Below are 17,418 nucleotides of genomic sequence, written 5' to 3' on the forward strand. Positions count from 1 at the left end.
AAGGGGTGACACACACACGCGCGCAGCGGGGGCGTGTGTGTGTGTGTCGAGTCAGCGCGTGGATCTCTGCCACGAGAATTCCACCTCCCTCCCCCTCCCTCCGTCGTGAGGCCCACGCCACTGGATGGTAAATGGTGGAGAAGTCGATGCATTGCCGTCCTTTCTCCTTGGCGACTGCGCCAAAGCGAGACTTGTCACGCAGAATATAGTCACGGGCTACCGAAAGGGGGTTGTGAACTATAATAATGTATGTAGAGGTGATGTGTGGATCGTTTTGTGGGCCCTCACATGGGTTTTGGCATTTTAACACATTTGTTGTTGTAACAGCATTTCGATATTGTATTAAAAATCGGTGTTAATGTTTACTCGATTATGATTTATGTCATCTATATACGGCCATGATCCTGATGACTGTATATGCACGAAGAGATGCAGACAAAACACCTCAGTATAAATGGATTGGCAGCAGTTTAAATTTGCGATCTCATTCAAAAGTTTAGGCCTGGGGCCATGGGCTAGAAATGACCATGGGTGACACTTGTGCGGACTGACAGTAGCGTGTCTTGTTGCTGCACAGGCTGAGTGAAGACAATCCATCGTGCCTCTCAATCACTGGCAATGGGAAATTCCCAACAGGTGCATTCACAATCTCCATTGAATAGCCGCTGCACGCTAACTCGGAGGCACGGTGGCTTTTTTTACGGCCACCGTTAAAAACTGCTCACGCGAGCCCAGCGTGTGATCGTGTGAGCAGGGCCTCGCCCAGGAATGTGTCTCCTAAGTGGAAGACCGGCACGCGGCCGACACATTTTCTCGAATTTAAACGAAGTGATGATGATGATGTCGGTGCCGCTGCGGCCGTGTTGCCGGTGGAGCGCCGAGCACACCACCTTCTTCGTCGTCATCTTGTACTTCTTCTCGCGTTTGGAAGAGCGAACAGCAACTCTTAACTGAACTCATCAATTTTTTTTATTTTACCAAGTAATGTCCACTGAGCTCTATGGAGCTCTTTTTCACAAGCGACCCGGCAAACACAAATGAGAGCTCAACGAAGTGGCTTATCATCAGCTGGACATTTTTAGCAGCCAAATATATCCTAACGCATGTAGAGGGAAAACCTGGAGGATCCGGAGAAAAATCCACACGACCAAGTACAATACTGATTCCACAATTTAAGTTTCAACTGGTTGTTGAACCTTCTGTAGGTTCACGGAATTGAGTTATAACAGTATTGTAGCGGGAATGATAACTTTGCACTGTTACAGTGAAATTCATGGTAATACTGTATAGTGATAGTGAGAGGATGTGAGGTTAGTACGGTAATCATTCACACGATATGCACCTGTGCCTGGTCGTGGGTTCGATCCCCCGACCCTGACGCCTGCTGTATTTCCGCGTGATGAGAAGCCACTTTTGTTGAGCTATCATTTGTGGCCAGGTCGCTTCATTCCCGCTGGGTCTGATAAACGAGTACCGCTTTTTCTGGCTCCTCTTGCGCTCACACTCTGCTTGCGCTGTGATTTTTTTCAACTTGCGCGCATGTTGCGTTCACGACCATTAACCACCTCCTTTGCTGTGCAATATACCTTAACGCACCGCGAACAGAGACGACGCACCGTGCACAATCGCTCCAACGCCCCCTCCACTGTCCCCCCCAACGCCCCACCACCGCTCAGAAATCCTGCGTGGAGGCGTCTACGTGAGCAGCAACGAGTTCCTGTGCCACGCCAACACCGTCAACTGGGACGACATCCGCAACCGCAACAGCAAGGAGAACTTCAGCAGCCGCCTCGACTTCACCACCAGCCAGTCCTGTGAGCAGCGGCGCCGCGTCCCTCCGTTTGACCGTCTCTACGTTTCTCCGTCTCTCCGTCTTTGTCTCTCTGCCCGTCCATTTGTCTGTCTCTTCGTCTCTCCGTCTCTCCGTCTCTCCGTCTCTCTGTCTGTCTGTCTGTCTCTCCATCCGTCCATCCATCTCTACGTCTGTCCATCCATCCGCCCGGCCCGTCGTCGTCGTCGGCGCTGCGACGAGCGACGAGAGGGTCGTCTGAAGCACCGGCGGTGCGAACCGAAGCACTCGCGTCGGGGAGGGGGTGGGGGGGGGTCGCCCCGTCGTTGTTGATGTGGACTTATTTGCGCGAGTCGATCCTCCAGTTCGCGTGTGGAAGCTTAAATAATCTGTGTAAAGTTAAAAAACAAACAAACAACTAACTCAACACATTCGTCAATGACGCTGGTGACCTTATGAGATGAACATTTTTATCTTAAACATTATATTTAATGATTGACGTTTCTGGCAATGGTCCGTCTTCATAGCGCACGGTTCCCACTGTGAAGAAGGGCCATGGCCCCAAACATCACCGATTATACACTTTGGTGTTTAAAGAGCACAAGTGTTGTTATAGACTAAGGGTGTTGAGTGTGTATTTATTTATTTATTTGTGCTTGCGCGCCGCTGCTAATGCAGCAGCATCAGCATCACCAAATAATTTGTTGAATAATGTGTAGGTCAGGGTCGGTCAGTGAGCGACTCATAATATAAGGAATGAATACGTGAGTGTCACTTTGTCCCGTGAACGTGCTTATGCAAGGAAAATCAGGCTGCTGTGCATAACCATCAGACAAGGTGACGGGGGCATTTACAGAATGAAAACTCCACACGTAGTCCTTAGTTGTTCTTACTGGGGTTGGTGACATCTTCTTTCTCCGGTTTATGAGGATGCATATTTTCGAACACGTTGTGTGTTAACTTAACACGTAGATATTTTGAGCCATTTTTGTTTGCATAAGGGCTTGTAACGATCGAGCGAATGTATGTATGTCGAGAAACCCGTCCACCACTCAACAGAGGCCGTTGTTACGTGTTTCACCTCACTCACCGGTGACTTGAGGGACAGCCACATTTAGCATTTAGATACAGATTGCATATTGCAAAGTTTGGAATTGTTCTTTAAGTCTGGCCACATCATTCTGTGGCCCAACCCACGAATACATTTTGGATCACAGAAATTGTTTTAATCTTATTTTAGCCACAATTCTCCCTGCCACGGACTCTTCATGCCAACCTAACAGTCGAGAGAGTGACGCGGCATTCCCGGGTGGCCTATTTGTCGTAACATTTTGGAGATTGTCTCGAAGTCCATGGGAAAATGTATTGGCTCCTGATTTTCTGTGCACATTTGCGTCCGTGGACATTGAGGTGACAGGCAGGAGGCGTTACATTACACCCACTGGGGGACATCGATTGTGCTGTTTGGTTTTTGCCTGTGGTAGCTTGTGACTTCAATAGCGTTTCATGTCAGCAAATAATCACTCAAAATATTTGGTTGATTGATTGAGGACCTAAAGGGAGAATGGCAATGGAAATTATTATCGTGTTTTATATTTTGCTATAGGTAAAGAAGTGTACATCATAAGTTGTCGTGACACAAAAAAACACAGAATGATAAGACCTGTTTCGTCTCGTGTGGAATGATTATTGGAGTGAATTTCGTACTTCAAAGGCACTGGGGGCCTTGCAGTGACAATCGCGTAGTGGATGTGCAGTGCTCACACAAGCAGTCACTGCACGATCTTGGGTTACCCACTGCCCTGTGGATTCAAATGAGTTACTATATAAAAGAGTTAACACTTTCAGGCACCACTTTTGGGAGTAATATAACTTTAGAAGTTGTTACTTCCAGACACAGTGCTTGATAAATAACATGCGTTCTAGATTTGAAGCTTTCGTGACTGCAAGGATTCATATTCTTAGGTTTTTTCGGTAAAGTCACGTAGGTAAAAAATTTAAATTAATAAAAGTAAAATAAAAATAAAATCAAAATCACGACGTTTAGGAGAAAGGAAACGTCATATCTCTGATCGTGTCCACGAGCACAAGTCAGATCTGAAACACGGCAAAACTGATTCTTCCGCCATTGCCGATCATTGCTACAACGCTGTGGGCTCTCATGAAATTGTCTTTTCTGAGACTAAGGTGCTCTGCAAGCCTCCTGGCTACCATCAAAGGTTTGTACACGAGGCCATCCAAATATACAAACACAGACATAATTTCAACCGTGATGATGGGTACAAACTTAGTAATCATTGGAAAGATGTTATTAACCATGCAAAAAATATTTAACTACACATATTTGGAGCATTCCTGGCAGCGATTTCAGCCGCACCACCCCTACATAATAATAGGCTCAGTCAACCATTCTACACAACAAAGACTCATTTCCTGGCAGCGATTTAAGCCGCACCACCTCTACATAATAATAGACTCAGTCAACCATTCTACAAAACAAAGACTCATTTCCTGACAGCGATTTAAGCCGCACCACCTCTACATAATAATAGGCTCAGTTAACCATTCTACACAACAAAGACTCATTTCCTTGCAGCGATTTCAGCCGCATCATCTCTACATAACAAAAAGGCTCAGTCCCTTTTACACGCACCTTTACATCATCCGCACCTAGTTTACACAACAAAGGCTCATTCCTAACAGCGTGCTTCAGCCGCACCGAACCTCACAAAAATAATATTCAGGGCCTACCTTGGCTCCTCCCACCCTCAACCAGTATATATACAAATACTGTGTTCTTGGAATTTCTCTCACTTGATACAGCTATCGTGCTGTGACGGTTCCACCTGAAGACGGAAGCTTGTGTTGCCTCCGAAACGTCGTGATTTGAATTTTTTATTTATTTTAATTTTACTTTTATTAATTTAAATTTTTTACCTACGTGACTTTACCGAAAAAACCTTAAAATAGCATGCGGTTGACCGTCTGGCTGATTGGAATCGTATTTTCGAAGAGTGGCTCTTGGCTCTTAACGTGCGTCCGAAAAGCTGGGCAAAATGAAAGTTACCGCTCATATTTATTCTCCAGAGCACTTTGAAAGCAACGCTCTTTAAATGTAATTTGGGAGGAAAAGTCCTCACCGTTTCGTTACCTGTGCTAAATAAAAATCGGATATCTCTCAATGGGCATCGTATGACTTGTGGCACGGAGACACAGGAGAGGGAATCATTATACTCACTCCAGTCTGAGCAACACTTGCAAACTACCGGCACGCAGCCCGATGGTATTCACAGTAATCAATCACTTAGAGTGAATTTATTCACCTCCCTGCGATTTGTGAATTTCAGTTTGGTGAATTTGATTAATGGTGATTGTACGCTAAAACACGAATAATCGTCGTGTTATAATAACACAAGAAGAGCACCGCAAATAAGAGTTAATAATATTAATAAAGGCACGTTTCGCAAGATAATGTTTAAAACGAGGTTCGTGCGCTGAGCATAAGTTGAGAGGCAGAGAAATTGGCGGCGTCGTTTGGGTGACTTTCATCGGCAAGTTTTAAAAAAAAGTGGGCATCAAAAACAAAGAAAATGTAATTCTCATCAGGCCCCATGGTGCAGAGGGGAGTCTCCAACTCTTACTATCCACTCCGTCTCTCCGGTAAACATTTCTGTTGCGAGGTTCACACCTGGAGAAGCACAACGGACGATGTGCACCCGTGAGTTGGTGAAGGCGGACAGCCCGGTGGTCTTGACTGAGAGGCCACCGTACCAAAAAGATTTAGAGCAACTAAATTATGCTGTTCACGTAGCTACTTATTAAATGTTGAACGGATTATTTGACGATGCTGCTACGTTGGTGAGTGGTGCATAAGCAACAAATAATAATACATGAATAAAATCCTCAACACATTCATCAACAACGCCACCCCAAAAGGAAACATTATACACGATGTTTCAAAACAGCACCTATTAACTATTTGTCGGGCAATTGCCATGGCCTTCTTCATAACACGTGACTCACGCGCTATGAAGAAGGTCCATTGCCCAAAACGTTGGCTGTTATATTCCCGTTTTGAAGGCCACGCATTTTGTTATTGAGTTATTTTCGTTATTTGTACTTGTGCACCACTGCCAACGCAGCAGCAGCATCGCCAAATTACTTTGTCTCCAAGGAGTTTTTCGGACGAGCGTGCAAATCACGAATATGTATAAAATAATTCGTTATTAAATGCATAAGGCAACGTCCCTGCTGTGAGTGACTGCGTGAAAACCGATGTCTGCAGGCCAGCCGTGCCACCCTTCGTGCAAGAACTTCTGCTGGGGATCGGGACCACAGTACTGTCAAACATGTAAGTGACGCGTCCGCGTTGTGCATCACCACTCCACCGGCTCGTCACGCGTCGCGGCCGCCCCTAGCACGGCCACGCATCTCCAACTCAACACCAGGGCAGGATCGGTGCTGAGCATTTGGCCACAGCATTAAATTAAACAGATTTTTTTTATTTTATCAGGTAAAGCCCACTGAGCGATGTAGTCGCTGTTTTTCAGAAGTAGCCTGGCTAATTGTCATTTGGACATTTATAGCAACTCAAGTACTCTAAGCGCATGTTTCTAAATGTGGAGGGAACATGCAAATTCCAAATATACAGCAGCAGGCGTCAGGGTTGAGGATCGAACTCACGACCTCCTGTATTCCAGGACGAGGTAGTTATCATCTCGCCATGGAGTGGCTCCCTTTCAGAAGTGACCTGGCCACAAATGATAGCTCAACAAAGCAGCTTATCACGTCGAAATTTATAGCATACAAATAATCTAAACGCACTTTTCTAAATGTGGAGGGAAAAGCCAGAGGATCTTCTGAAAAACCCACGGGACCACGGGGAGAGAGACACGCAAACTCCAAATATACAACAGGCGTCAGGGTCGGGATCGAACTCACCGCCGCACGCTGCACATTCAGAATGTGACTCGGCAGCGCTGCGACAGAGTGCTGCACTAACAGTGACAATACATATATCAGTCCCTCCAGAAAAACGCGATTATGCGATCGCAAGATTCCACGCAAAATCAGCCAAAGTCCGCATATTTATGCGGGGGGCGCGTTTTTTCAAATACGCCGCACTTTCGCTGCATAAATTGCAGATTTCCGCGCGCAAAATATGCGGGCTTGCATGATTTCATAATCCCCGCATTTTCGTTGCAAAAAGTCACATATATCTTAGCAGAAAGTTGAAAAATGTTGCGTTTACTTCACACAAGCGCAGCCATTTCCCCTGTTGCCATGGGAACGTTATGAAGTGACGTCACTCATTACGCGACATCATTGAAAAGCTGCATACCCCGCGATGCCAATGAAACCATGATGAAGAGTTTATGCAACTTTACAGTTGTAAGATTGCACTTTTTTGTTAGTAGTATGTAAATTTACATTACTGTAAGACTGTACTGTGCACTGAAAACACTTATTTTAACAGAAGATGTCTGTTTTGTATAGCTACCTCTGTAAAACAGGAAGCACACATTTTATTTTTTAATATTTTATTTATTCATTTTTACAGAAGTTGTAGCATATTCATTTTGTAAAGCTACAGAACTTGTTCGACTCAATGTTTTGTAAGTTTGAGCCATCTGTTTGTTAAGGTCTGAAATAAAACAAGATGAGAACTTAAATATTCCCAGCACTTTCTGTGATGTAGTATGCTTGCTTATCATAGGAAGTAATAAGAAATGACTCTTTACATTAAAGTAGTAGCCTAGTGAATAGGGTGTTGGGGGAATCACTTTTTTTCTCTTTTTCATCAAACCGCAGTTTTTGCAAGTTCCCGCAATTTTTGCAAGTTCCCGCAATTTAATCGCGTAAAATTGCATAAATATCCCGCATATTCCATCGCATTTTTTAAGAAAACGTGCCGCATAATCAACGATTTTTGCCCGCAACAATCACCAAAAAACTCCGCGTTTTTCTGGAGGGACTGATATATACGTTTTTGTCATCACCATCATTGAGATTGCTAACAGCCACGTATCATCATGTTTTCAAATACCTCCGATAATCACAGGGCGAGTTAATGCACACATTGCGTTCCACCGCCTCATATCGAAACGCCGTCAAATTAAATTTGCTTGAATGGACAAGGGGGGTACAATTAAGCTGCGTTCGTCAGAGCGTTAACCGGCTGTTGTGGTGGTGGTGGAGAGCTGGTGGAGCGGTTGGTGTGCTGGTGACCTGGAGTTGGTGGTGGTGTGAGTGACATCGAAACCGCTGTCGGTGAATTCGATCCCGCTTCACCGGTCCACGCTGATCGGCTTGGTGAAGTATAGTTTCATAAACCCCGTCACTGAAACGGCTTGGGGAGGCTTTTATCCATCAGTGTACTGACAAAGGTTTGTACATTATTATTTAAATTGCCATTATATTAGTTAACATCTCGCTTGACTTAATAACCATTCTGAATAACGGATTAAATGTGATTTATTCCTTCTCCACAAAAGGTGTCAGTAGGCGGGACTGCGCGTAATACAAATATAAAATATAATACAAATATAAATATAATACAAATATAAAATCCCACGATGACTATCTAAGTGGTGTGCATAAGCGTTTGCGGTAAGCAGTGCGAAGTTCTAGAATTAGCGCGCTTTTGATAAACTGGATCTGCGCCCCTGTAGATACATTTCTTCTGCTCACGCTGCTGTCATGATTGTCCCACTCCCGTAACCCCATCGGGGTCACAGTCACGAGCACAATCTGCGCCAAGCAGTGCGACGGGCGCTGCTACGGCCTCGACCCAAACCAGTGCTGCCACAAGCACTGCGCCAGCGGCTGCACTGGCCCCCGCGAGACCGACTGCTTCGTAAGCCCCCCCCTCCCCATCCCATCGCGCTCTCTCGCTCGCTCACTCACTCCAGGGGAAACCCTGCACTGCTTGGGAATTTCCTCCCATCGTCCTCCCTTTCCCCAGCAAGCTCTTGGAGGAGCCGCGCCTCAATTCAAGACAACGTGTTGTGTGGGCTCTTTTTCCCGTCACGATTTATGGACGGTGCCGTTTGTTGCTGGCCGCTTGATGGGGTTTGGGGCTTTTAGGACTGCACTGGGCAAATGCACAAAATTGAAGAATTAAAATGCATGGGAAAATCCCACTCATGGTCTACACACGTAGAGATTAAAGGCAACCTTAGTTGGAACTCAGACTCGGTGATTATTACTTCAGGTCCTCCCCCACTGCCCAGTTGTAAGGTTATAAGTTAATACATTTGTGGAAAAAAACTTTTCCCCAGTACGTTATATTGGTTGGCAATATATTGTAGTGAGCATAAATAAAGTTTTTTTGGGTTAGATCGCGTAAATATAAATGTGGCGGGTTAACGAAAAGTTTATACTTAGGCGTTCTCGCCCAAAAGCCTCCATGATGCTTAATAATATTGGTCGCGAAAGCCTACTACGTATTCAACCATTGTCATGCAGTCGACATGTACGTCGCGATCACCAACATTTCATTGGTGAACTACACAAGTTCCTTCAATCGACTTAAAAAAAAAGCACCCCCCACTTTACGCGGCCGTTTTCCTGGGTGACAGAGTGAAGCTCTTTAGCATCGAGCCGCAGCCCACGCCGACGACACGTTGATGCCTGCGCCATTAAACACATTCAGCGCTCCTTTGATTAGAGCAAACGTGAAAACCGACACCGTGCTACTGTCCATATTTAACTGGAGTTGTTTTGTCCGCAATGTAAAAGTGCGATTGGGGAAAAAGAGAAAAAATGGATCTCAAACGGCGAGTTGGCTTCCACGCAGTGCCTCGCGAGTGACGACACCGGATTAGCATCCGCAGCCGGAGAAAAACACGCGCGCCTGCTCCTGCAAACTGAGCCGGTATTTGCCCGAGTGTATCATTGGACCTGGGAGGGTCGCTTCTCCATCAACTTTGAAACCAGGGCTCTGTCCTCCCGCGCCCCCACCCTGACTGCCTCCCTGCCTCCTCTGAAAGGGCTTCAGACAAAGCGTTGTTCCGGTCAACCGTTACAAAGTCCTCAGTGCTCAGTGAAAAGAAAATGCTGTCCGCGTTTTTAGTGCTTTAGAATTCCCGCAGCCCGTCGTTAATTAGCAGCCGGACTGTAGATATCCGGAGCCCGTGCGGCCTGCAGTGCGATATCCCTGTACGTAAAGCACCCCCCCCCCTCCTTAACCACCTTCCGTTCCCCCCGTAAAGCCTCGCCTCTTCGCCATTGCCCATTATTTTCCTCTTCCCTCCCCTCCGCTCCTTCCCGTCCCTCCCCTACCCGTTCGTGATCCCCTAAGTACCCCTCTAACGCTGTCACTCATTCCTCCATACCACGTAGCACGCCCTTGACGACTCCCAAAATTCAATTTTGTGTCACCGTTCCGTAAGCTATGTCATCAAGCGCCTCGAGTGAAGGCGCTCTCCAGAAATATAAATATCAGTTCGTTAATCCCACACGCTCGCTCCCCCACTCGGCAATCTCAAGTTGCGTGCAGGCACAGCGGCGGACGATGTGACGGCATAGAGCGTGCTCCCCCCTCAACGTTTCACCTTCCGTCGCCGCTGAGTGAGACACCTGCGGGTGTGCGCGGGCTTGCCTGATACGCCACGGAGCTTCTAACACCTCCGTGCCCGCCGTGTCCGTTCGCGCGAAGGCGTGCAGAATATTCAACGACAGCGGCGCCTGCGTGGATCACTGCCCGGCTCCAGTCTTCTACAACCCGTCCACCTTCCAGCTGGAGTCCAACCCCAACGTCAAGTACAGCTACGGAGCATCCTGCGTCAAGGAGTGCCCCAGTACGTGCCCCCCCCCCCGCCCCCCCTCCCACTCCTGCCTACCGCCGGCCGCTTGCTGGAGCCGATGCATTGTCTCTGACGGGCCACTCGTCAAAGGGGCAATTACTCAGAGAGGCGGTATTTTCAAGTGTCACGCAAAGGCGGATTGTGGAGAGGGGTTATTATCGGGGACTCCAGAAAACACCTTTTTCTCGTCATAGGGCGGCTGATGTAGATGCAGAGCAATGACGACAACTTCACATTCAGGTGGTCAAGCCGGGCAACTGTGTCAGGAGCAGCGGAGTGCATTGCTTGTGCGTTTCATCGTTATATGTTGTTACGGTCTGTTCTGGATGCATGTAGGGCATCTGAGACGTGGGGGAATCAGGGCATCAATATTATGGTCTAGTATTGGTGTTTATGAAACACCGATCTAGGCTCTGTCAAGGCCCCCAGGCCTATAGGGAAAGTCGCCGTACCCTAGACTGGGTGGGTCGTGTGGGGGAAGGCGGAAAGATGGTTGCCGAGCCGGTCCACCGACCGAGGGGAAGACCTAAGGGCAAATGGTGGGACACTGCCAGGGCAGATCTTGGAGGTCACTGTGTGGTAGCAGCTGTGGCATCAGGCAGAGGTGTAGATTAAAACAAACGGTGCTCTTCACACATTTTCGGAGGGGGGGTCACTTTCGCCGATACGACATCGTCAGTGTGAGGGCCGCCACACATTTAAAACCATTGGGGGTTTGATAGCAGCACGATGATGATGGTGGGGGGGAGGGTGTTTCCCACATTTTGTGTCTTGTCGGGGGGCCACACAAAAGGCCACCAGGGGTGGCCAGTGGCCCGCGGGCCTTGCAATGAGGAACACTGGGTACAAGTGCTGTTTTCGAGGTGCGGTGGTGACATTGACGGCTATGGCCACGGTCTTGAAAAGCAACATGGAGGTTTAAAGCTGTTGAGGGATGCACACAAATGCGATTGATTTCTTCAGCACTAAAAGACAATTTTGAGTTTTAGAATTGAGAAAATATTTTGTTAAATAACATTCGCGTTTAAATGCAATTATAACCGGATTCCACGATATATATTTCTAATTTACATTGCATGTTCAATAATACACCCACTCGAGTTATATATATATGTGTATAATCTAATGGGATTTGTGAAAGAAACAATTCACTTAGCTACTATTAACAGAACAGTTAAAGATACATTTATATGTATGTGTGTTACAATGAAACTGGTTTAATATGGAAATGTACTTCCTGCAAAGTATACAATAATGCAATTTGCATAGGCATATGATCTAGGGGTGGGCAAATTGCTTTCATAATCATGCACGTGAGCCGAGTATTCTGCAGCAAAGGAGCATACTGTACGCGTCCACAGTAGGGCCCTCTGTGCACACTGCCTGAGCAGTATCGACACATTTGTACACTTATGTACGCACGAGTACACTTATGTACACGTCTGTACACTTATGTACACATCTGTACCCTTATGCGCTGCATGTACAGGGAATATGGGTATAAAAAATATATATTTAGCACTTTCCTCAATACACTGTTGGATGAAGGCATTCGCACGCTTTGTTTGACCATACTTTACCACGCTGCTCGCAGCAGATTGGTGAGAGGTGGGTGAGGAAGCGGGAGTGGAGAGGGGTGGTGGGACCGGTTCAGATTTCGCACGCCACTGATGTAAGCCGTGACCACAAATGTATATATGTTGAGGTGGGATCGGCAGATGGCCGTGGGGGCTGTCAGTTGGGGCAATGAAGGATGTGCAATCGTTGGATCTATTGGTAGAACCCGGTGTGGATGTGGAAGTTCGTTGCACAGACGTTGGTTGTTGTTGTTGTTGATTTCCCCGCAGGGAATTTTGTTGTCGACTACAACTCCTGCGTGCGCTCGTGCCCCGTCAACAAGACCGAGGTGGAAGATGGCAGCGGAGTGAAGCACTGCAAACCCTGCCCGGACAACCTCTGTCCTAAAGGTCACACACCCATGAGCGAGCGTCGCAACGCAGCGGATTATTGGGGATCTGCTGGGCTACCTCTCGCCACAGTCATTTAGTAGCCCGGCAGGCACTTTATATATTATGATGATGCTTGTTTACTTCGGAAAGCCTCATGACAAACATTTTTTTTTCACGAGGGTCCTGCCAAGTTTTTTGCAGCCGTTGCCAGATGATTGCTTGTGTTTGTTGCAATAGAGTCATCGGCAGGGTTAATTAATTCGGCAATATTTGGAAGGTGTCGCTGGCATACGATGGCCTACTCTCGCGAACGACATCTCCACCGTGAAGCGGACGGTGTCGCCGTATCTAATATGGATATGCGCACCACAGTTATAACCGGGGTGGCCGATTTAGTTGCCACTGGTTTCGAACCGTGAACCCTTCCGAACCGAGCGGCAAACGGGCTATCGCTCGTCCACGTCACCCTTTGTTACCCGAGAATTGCAGCGTTCCTCTCGGATGTTCTCATCGTGATTAGACATCGTGAAGAGAAACTGGATTCACACTTGCGAACACGTTTGCCAAAGCCACTGGAGGCATATTTAGTATTTTGAGAGTGTACGGCAATAGTTCGCATTTGTTTTCTGACTGAGTGCTGGCGTCATTGTAGATGCATAATCATTTGTGACATGAAGACCCTGTTTCTTAGAGCATGAACTGCTTTATCCCGTAAAAATAAACCTTTAAGTTGTTTATTGGCTACACTGAGTGGCATTAACGATGTATGTGAACTTCTGTGTAATATCATAACATAAAGTATCAAAATCTTTGTTTTAATACTTCTGTATTACAATTGTCCTTTCTATGTTATTGAACATGAAGCAAATTATCCAAACTAGGCATATTCAGGCAATATTTAATGATATAGTATACACATATTTACAATTTTTTTAAAGGCTGGTCAAGAAAGAAGGGGTCAGATTTTAAATGGTCAGTTACACAAATACAAATTTGTATTCATAATCTCTAACCATCTGTTTCCTTGTAACTTGCGCGTATTTCTGCGTGGAGTTCTGTTGAAAGTCAAGCTTGTTAATTCCACCCATGCATTGCACTTGTGTCTCTCTGCAGTTTGCGATGGAATTGGATCCGGAAATCTGAAAGGGGCGCAAACGGTCGACTCTAAAAACATCCATTTCTTCTCGAACTGCACGACCATCAGTGGGAACCTGATCTTCCTGCGAAATGGATTCGATGGGTAATGGGCACCTCCTAAACGACTTCACATGTTTTCCCGCTCACCTGTACGCTCACCTCGAAGCAGTCCCATGGTGCATTGCTTATTCTGAACTCGTACGATTTCTAAGGGGCTCTAACTGAATTGAGGTGCACAGGCGGGGAGCGGATCATGGGATTGTCACCTGGCTGGGCTGTGGAGATCTCCCTTGGTCCAGGTCGCAGCGTCTCTCTGCTCAAATATGCGCCGGATGGTATGCTCGTCACTGTTGGCTAGCCCTGAGCTAGCCAGTGGTGCAATTCCACATTCTAATGGCCAAGTGCAGTTCCTCCATTCGGCAGTCAGTGTTGGCATCTGAAATTACGGTACTCGAGAGAGGATAATGATGTGCGTTGACACCACCCCCCTCGCCCCCGTCTGGGAGTTGAACTTGCTGCTTTATAGCTGAGTTGACCACTCCACAACCGCTACCTTGCCAGGTTTGCTCTGCCAGTGTGAGAGTCCGATTGCTCGCAGCTCTAAAGTCGCAAGGATGTCCCAACATACACGACCCTGTTACTTCCCAACAAAATATTGGGTGCGAATTTATAAAAAAAAATCAAACTAATTCACCATCTTCTTGGTTCTTTCGGTAAAGTCACGTAGAAGGGAAATAATAAAATAGTAAAAATAATACATAATATAGACGCTGTCTTTCCGACAGACCTTTTCTTCACCTGAGGACAGCTGCTTGCGTTGTGGCCGAAACGTCGTGAGAATTATTTAATTATGTTGTATTTTTATTATTATTTATTATTTCCCTTCTACGTGACTTTACCGAAAGAATCAAGAAGATGAATCCCTGCAGTCACGAAAGCTTTAAATCGAAATCTAATTCACCATCTTCATTAGTAACACCGTCTTATAATATAAATATATAAATATACATGATAGGCTAACTGTGTAGCCAGTGGCCTAAATGGTGCAATTATGATTTCAGTAATTGCCGCTTTCACAATGGTATTCACGTCATGCCACGATGTTGCCAAAGCCTACGACAGTTGAATGTGATCTGTCTTAAATAAATGTTCTTTTGGAGTTAGATTTCATTCATATAAATGCGTCGTCAAACCTGCCACCACCTGACACAGACAATTAGTAAGGTTTGTCACGTTAAGAGAACACTGCTTGTGTGTTGGAGAGTAAACCCAAAACTCTTTGGTTCTTTCGGTAAAGTCACATAGGTAGAAAAATAAAATAAATGTTATTTTTTATTTTATTTTTCTACCTACGTGACTTTACCGAAAGAACCAAAGAGTATGTAATCCTGCAGTCACGAAATCTTCAAATCAAGATTAAACCCAAAACGTTTACAATTCGAGTACGACGTGCGCTGGTGGCTGCAACCAGCTTCATGAGGCGATTATCCAGAATTGTGAAGAAAGTCCTCCTGCTTCGGTCTTGAATAGAGGGGTAATGGTGATGTCATCACTGTGGACTTATCTACATCGAGCTTGTATAGAGTCGCAAGGGCAGCATGCTCTGGGAGGAGCCACACACGGGTTCACGTTGTGCTCTCGCCGATCGCTGCTGAAGTCGCAAGGCCATTCAAGCTCATTCGCCGTGCAATGGTGCAATAGTTCACGTGATAACCTGGAATGAACGGGGGTTTGTCCTGTGTTTCAGCGACCGCTATTACAACATTCCTCCTCTGAACCCGGACACCCTCGATGTATTCCACAATGTGCAAGAGGTCACAGGTATGACCCGCTTCTCATTGTGGCATTATCGTAGTCTGCAGGATTTTGCCAATGACAGACGATGCTTCGACAGTGGTTAACTGTTGGCCCTGATGTGCACCTGTACACAATTACTATTTATAGACAGCACACTGGATATCATTGTGTCCTTGACAATGTGAATAATGTTCGGGGTATAATGCCTGGCATTGCATTAAATAGTATGTCTTGATGAAGTAAAAAAACACGTTTTAACACGGTTTTAAACTTGACTTTTGTCAGAATAAAATTCATTCTAATTAATGTGGTATATTCACCGTAAAGAAATGTGTCTTTCTTGGGTTCAACGGTAATCAAGTGAGTTCATGTAAGAGGAGTTGTCCAGCATGCGACCATCACTGATGAAGTGAACGCAAACTCATTGTTGCCTCGTGATCTCACTTGTCGGCTTTGAAGGGTTCCTCAACATTGAAGCCTGGCCAGAAAACAGGACAGACCTGAGCGTTTTGGAGAATCTGCGGACGGTGAGAGGCAGGGACACCAGAAGGTGAGACTGCTGGTCCACGTCAGAATAACTTTAAGCCACGTGTGGTCATTCACTGGACTGGCTGTTTCATCTCAGTCATGCTGTATTCAGCCACCACACTGCAGCTCACTCACACACTCACCTGATCATACACACCCTCACCACACTGCAGGTCATAACAACATGCCCACTAACTTAACCGATCACTCACACACTCACAAGATCATACACTCACTAACGTATCTACTCACCTACTCACTCACATCCAAAGATAAAGAGAAATATTCCCCCGCATAGCCTTAATAGACTGTTGGGGCAAGTACTGTTAGCGAGCACCTATGAAGGCCTGAATGGTGCACATGGGGGAAGGTGGCCAGCACCACGACGAAACGCCTTTGTCTCCCCAGTGGCAATGTTTACACACCACACCAGGTACTCATTTGAGGCTGAGTTAACTCAGGGGAGGCCCAGGACCGGTTCAGATATTTGTCACCGAATATCTGAACCATTATATAGTACGTTGGCAGGTGTTGCCTTTTTTATTACAAGGAGCCCTCTACTTATGAATATTCGACTTGTGAACTTTAAGAGATACGAACAAACCTACGTCCAGTTGCCTGATTGGACTGAGAGTCGTAAGTTCAACCGCCGCGCAATAGACGGCGGTGGTTGTTCGGTGTCATTACCCAGCATTTCTGCCAGGGTCGCCATCATTGTCTGTTGTTGCGTTGTCATTGCGCGGGTTCACTACGACGTTCTCTGCTCTTTTCAAGAACAATATCAACCCCCATCATGTCTCAGAAGCGTAAGAGTGGTGAAAGTGTTGAGGTTGGCAAGAAGAAGAACCAGTGGCATCTACTTCTAAATGAGATTATAACATTTTTAAAGGCACTCCCCGTATTTAGTGTACATGCCGTACAACATGTTTGGAATCGACGGGAGTAAAGTTGGACTTACGAACAAATCGACTTACGAACAGACCTGGAACCTAACTCGTTCGTAAGTAGAGGAGTCCCTGTATTTATATCAACTTTGTACTCTAATTCCATACACCGCGGACTTGGTCTTCATCTCTATCCACAGTGTGCTTGCTGCCCACGCTGCGTTTTACCATCTCACACCACGTTACTCAATTTGCACACCCGAATTAAGTTTTGGTGTAGTTACCATTATTTTGAGATGGAATTGAACTGTTGACCTGTGGACTGCAAGTCCAGCGTGTTAACCATTGCACACTGAGCTACATCTGGACTTAGTGAACCATCTAGAAAACAATTATGGCGTTTACATATATTGCTGGTCCGTAAGTCACTCTTGTCCATGCAAGGTCGCGCTTGCAAATGAGAATAATGCTTGTCTCTTGACTTTTCGCCTGGTCTAACAGTATGCACTTGAAGAATGCTTGGGATT

At 46.1% G+C, this 17,418-nt stretch overlaps 1 protein-coding gene across 1 annotated transcript in view; it reads left to right on the forward strand.

The window, feature by feature from the left end:
• Positions 1 to 17,418, forward strand: part of LOC133358769 (receptor tyrosine-protein kinase erbB-4-like) — a gene marked incomplete at its 3' end in the record, with an annotated part of 114,514 nt that overhangs the window by 57,393 nt on the left and 39,703 nt on the right. The window contains exons 4-11 of the mRNA XM_061577213.1: positions 1,677 to 1,814; positions 6,075 to 6,140; positions 8,527 to 8,645; positions 10,449 to 10,590; positions 12,444 to 12,563; positions 13,659 to 13,785; positions 15,430 to 15,503; positions 15,939 to 16,029. Coding sequence (XP_061433197.1) covers positions 1,677 to 1,814; positions 6,075 to 6,140; positions 8,527 to 8,645; positions 10,449 to 10,590; positions 12,444 to 12,563; positions 13,659 to 13,785; positions 15,430 to 15,503; positions 15,939 to 16,029 — 877 coding nt within the window. The remainder of the gene's footprint in view (positions 1 to 1,676; positions 1,815 to 6,074; positions 6,141 to 8,526; positions 8,646 to 10,448; positions 10,591 to 12,443; positions 12,564 to 13,658; positions 13,786 to 15,429; positions 15,504 to 15,938; positions 16,030 to 17,418) is intronic.

The sequence above is a fragment of the Lethenteron reissneri genome, chromosome 7 (assembly GCF_015708825.2).
Source record: "Lethenteron reissneri isolate LAM-NWPU_2019-01 chromosome 7, ASM1570882v1, whole genome shotgun sequence".
Classification (NCBI taxonomy): domain Eukaryota; kingdom Metazoa; phylum Chordata; class Hyperoartia; order Petromyzontiformes; family Petromyzontidae; genus Lethenteron; species Lethenteron reissneri.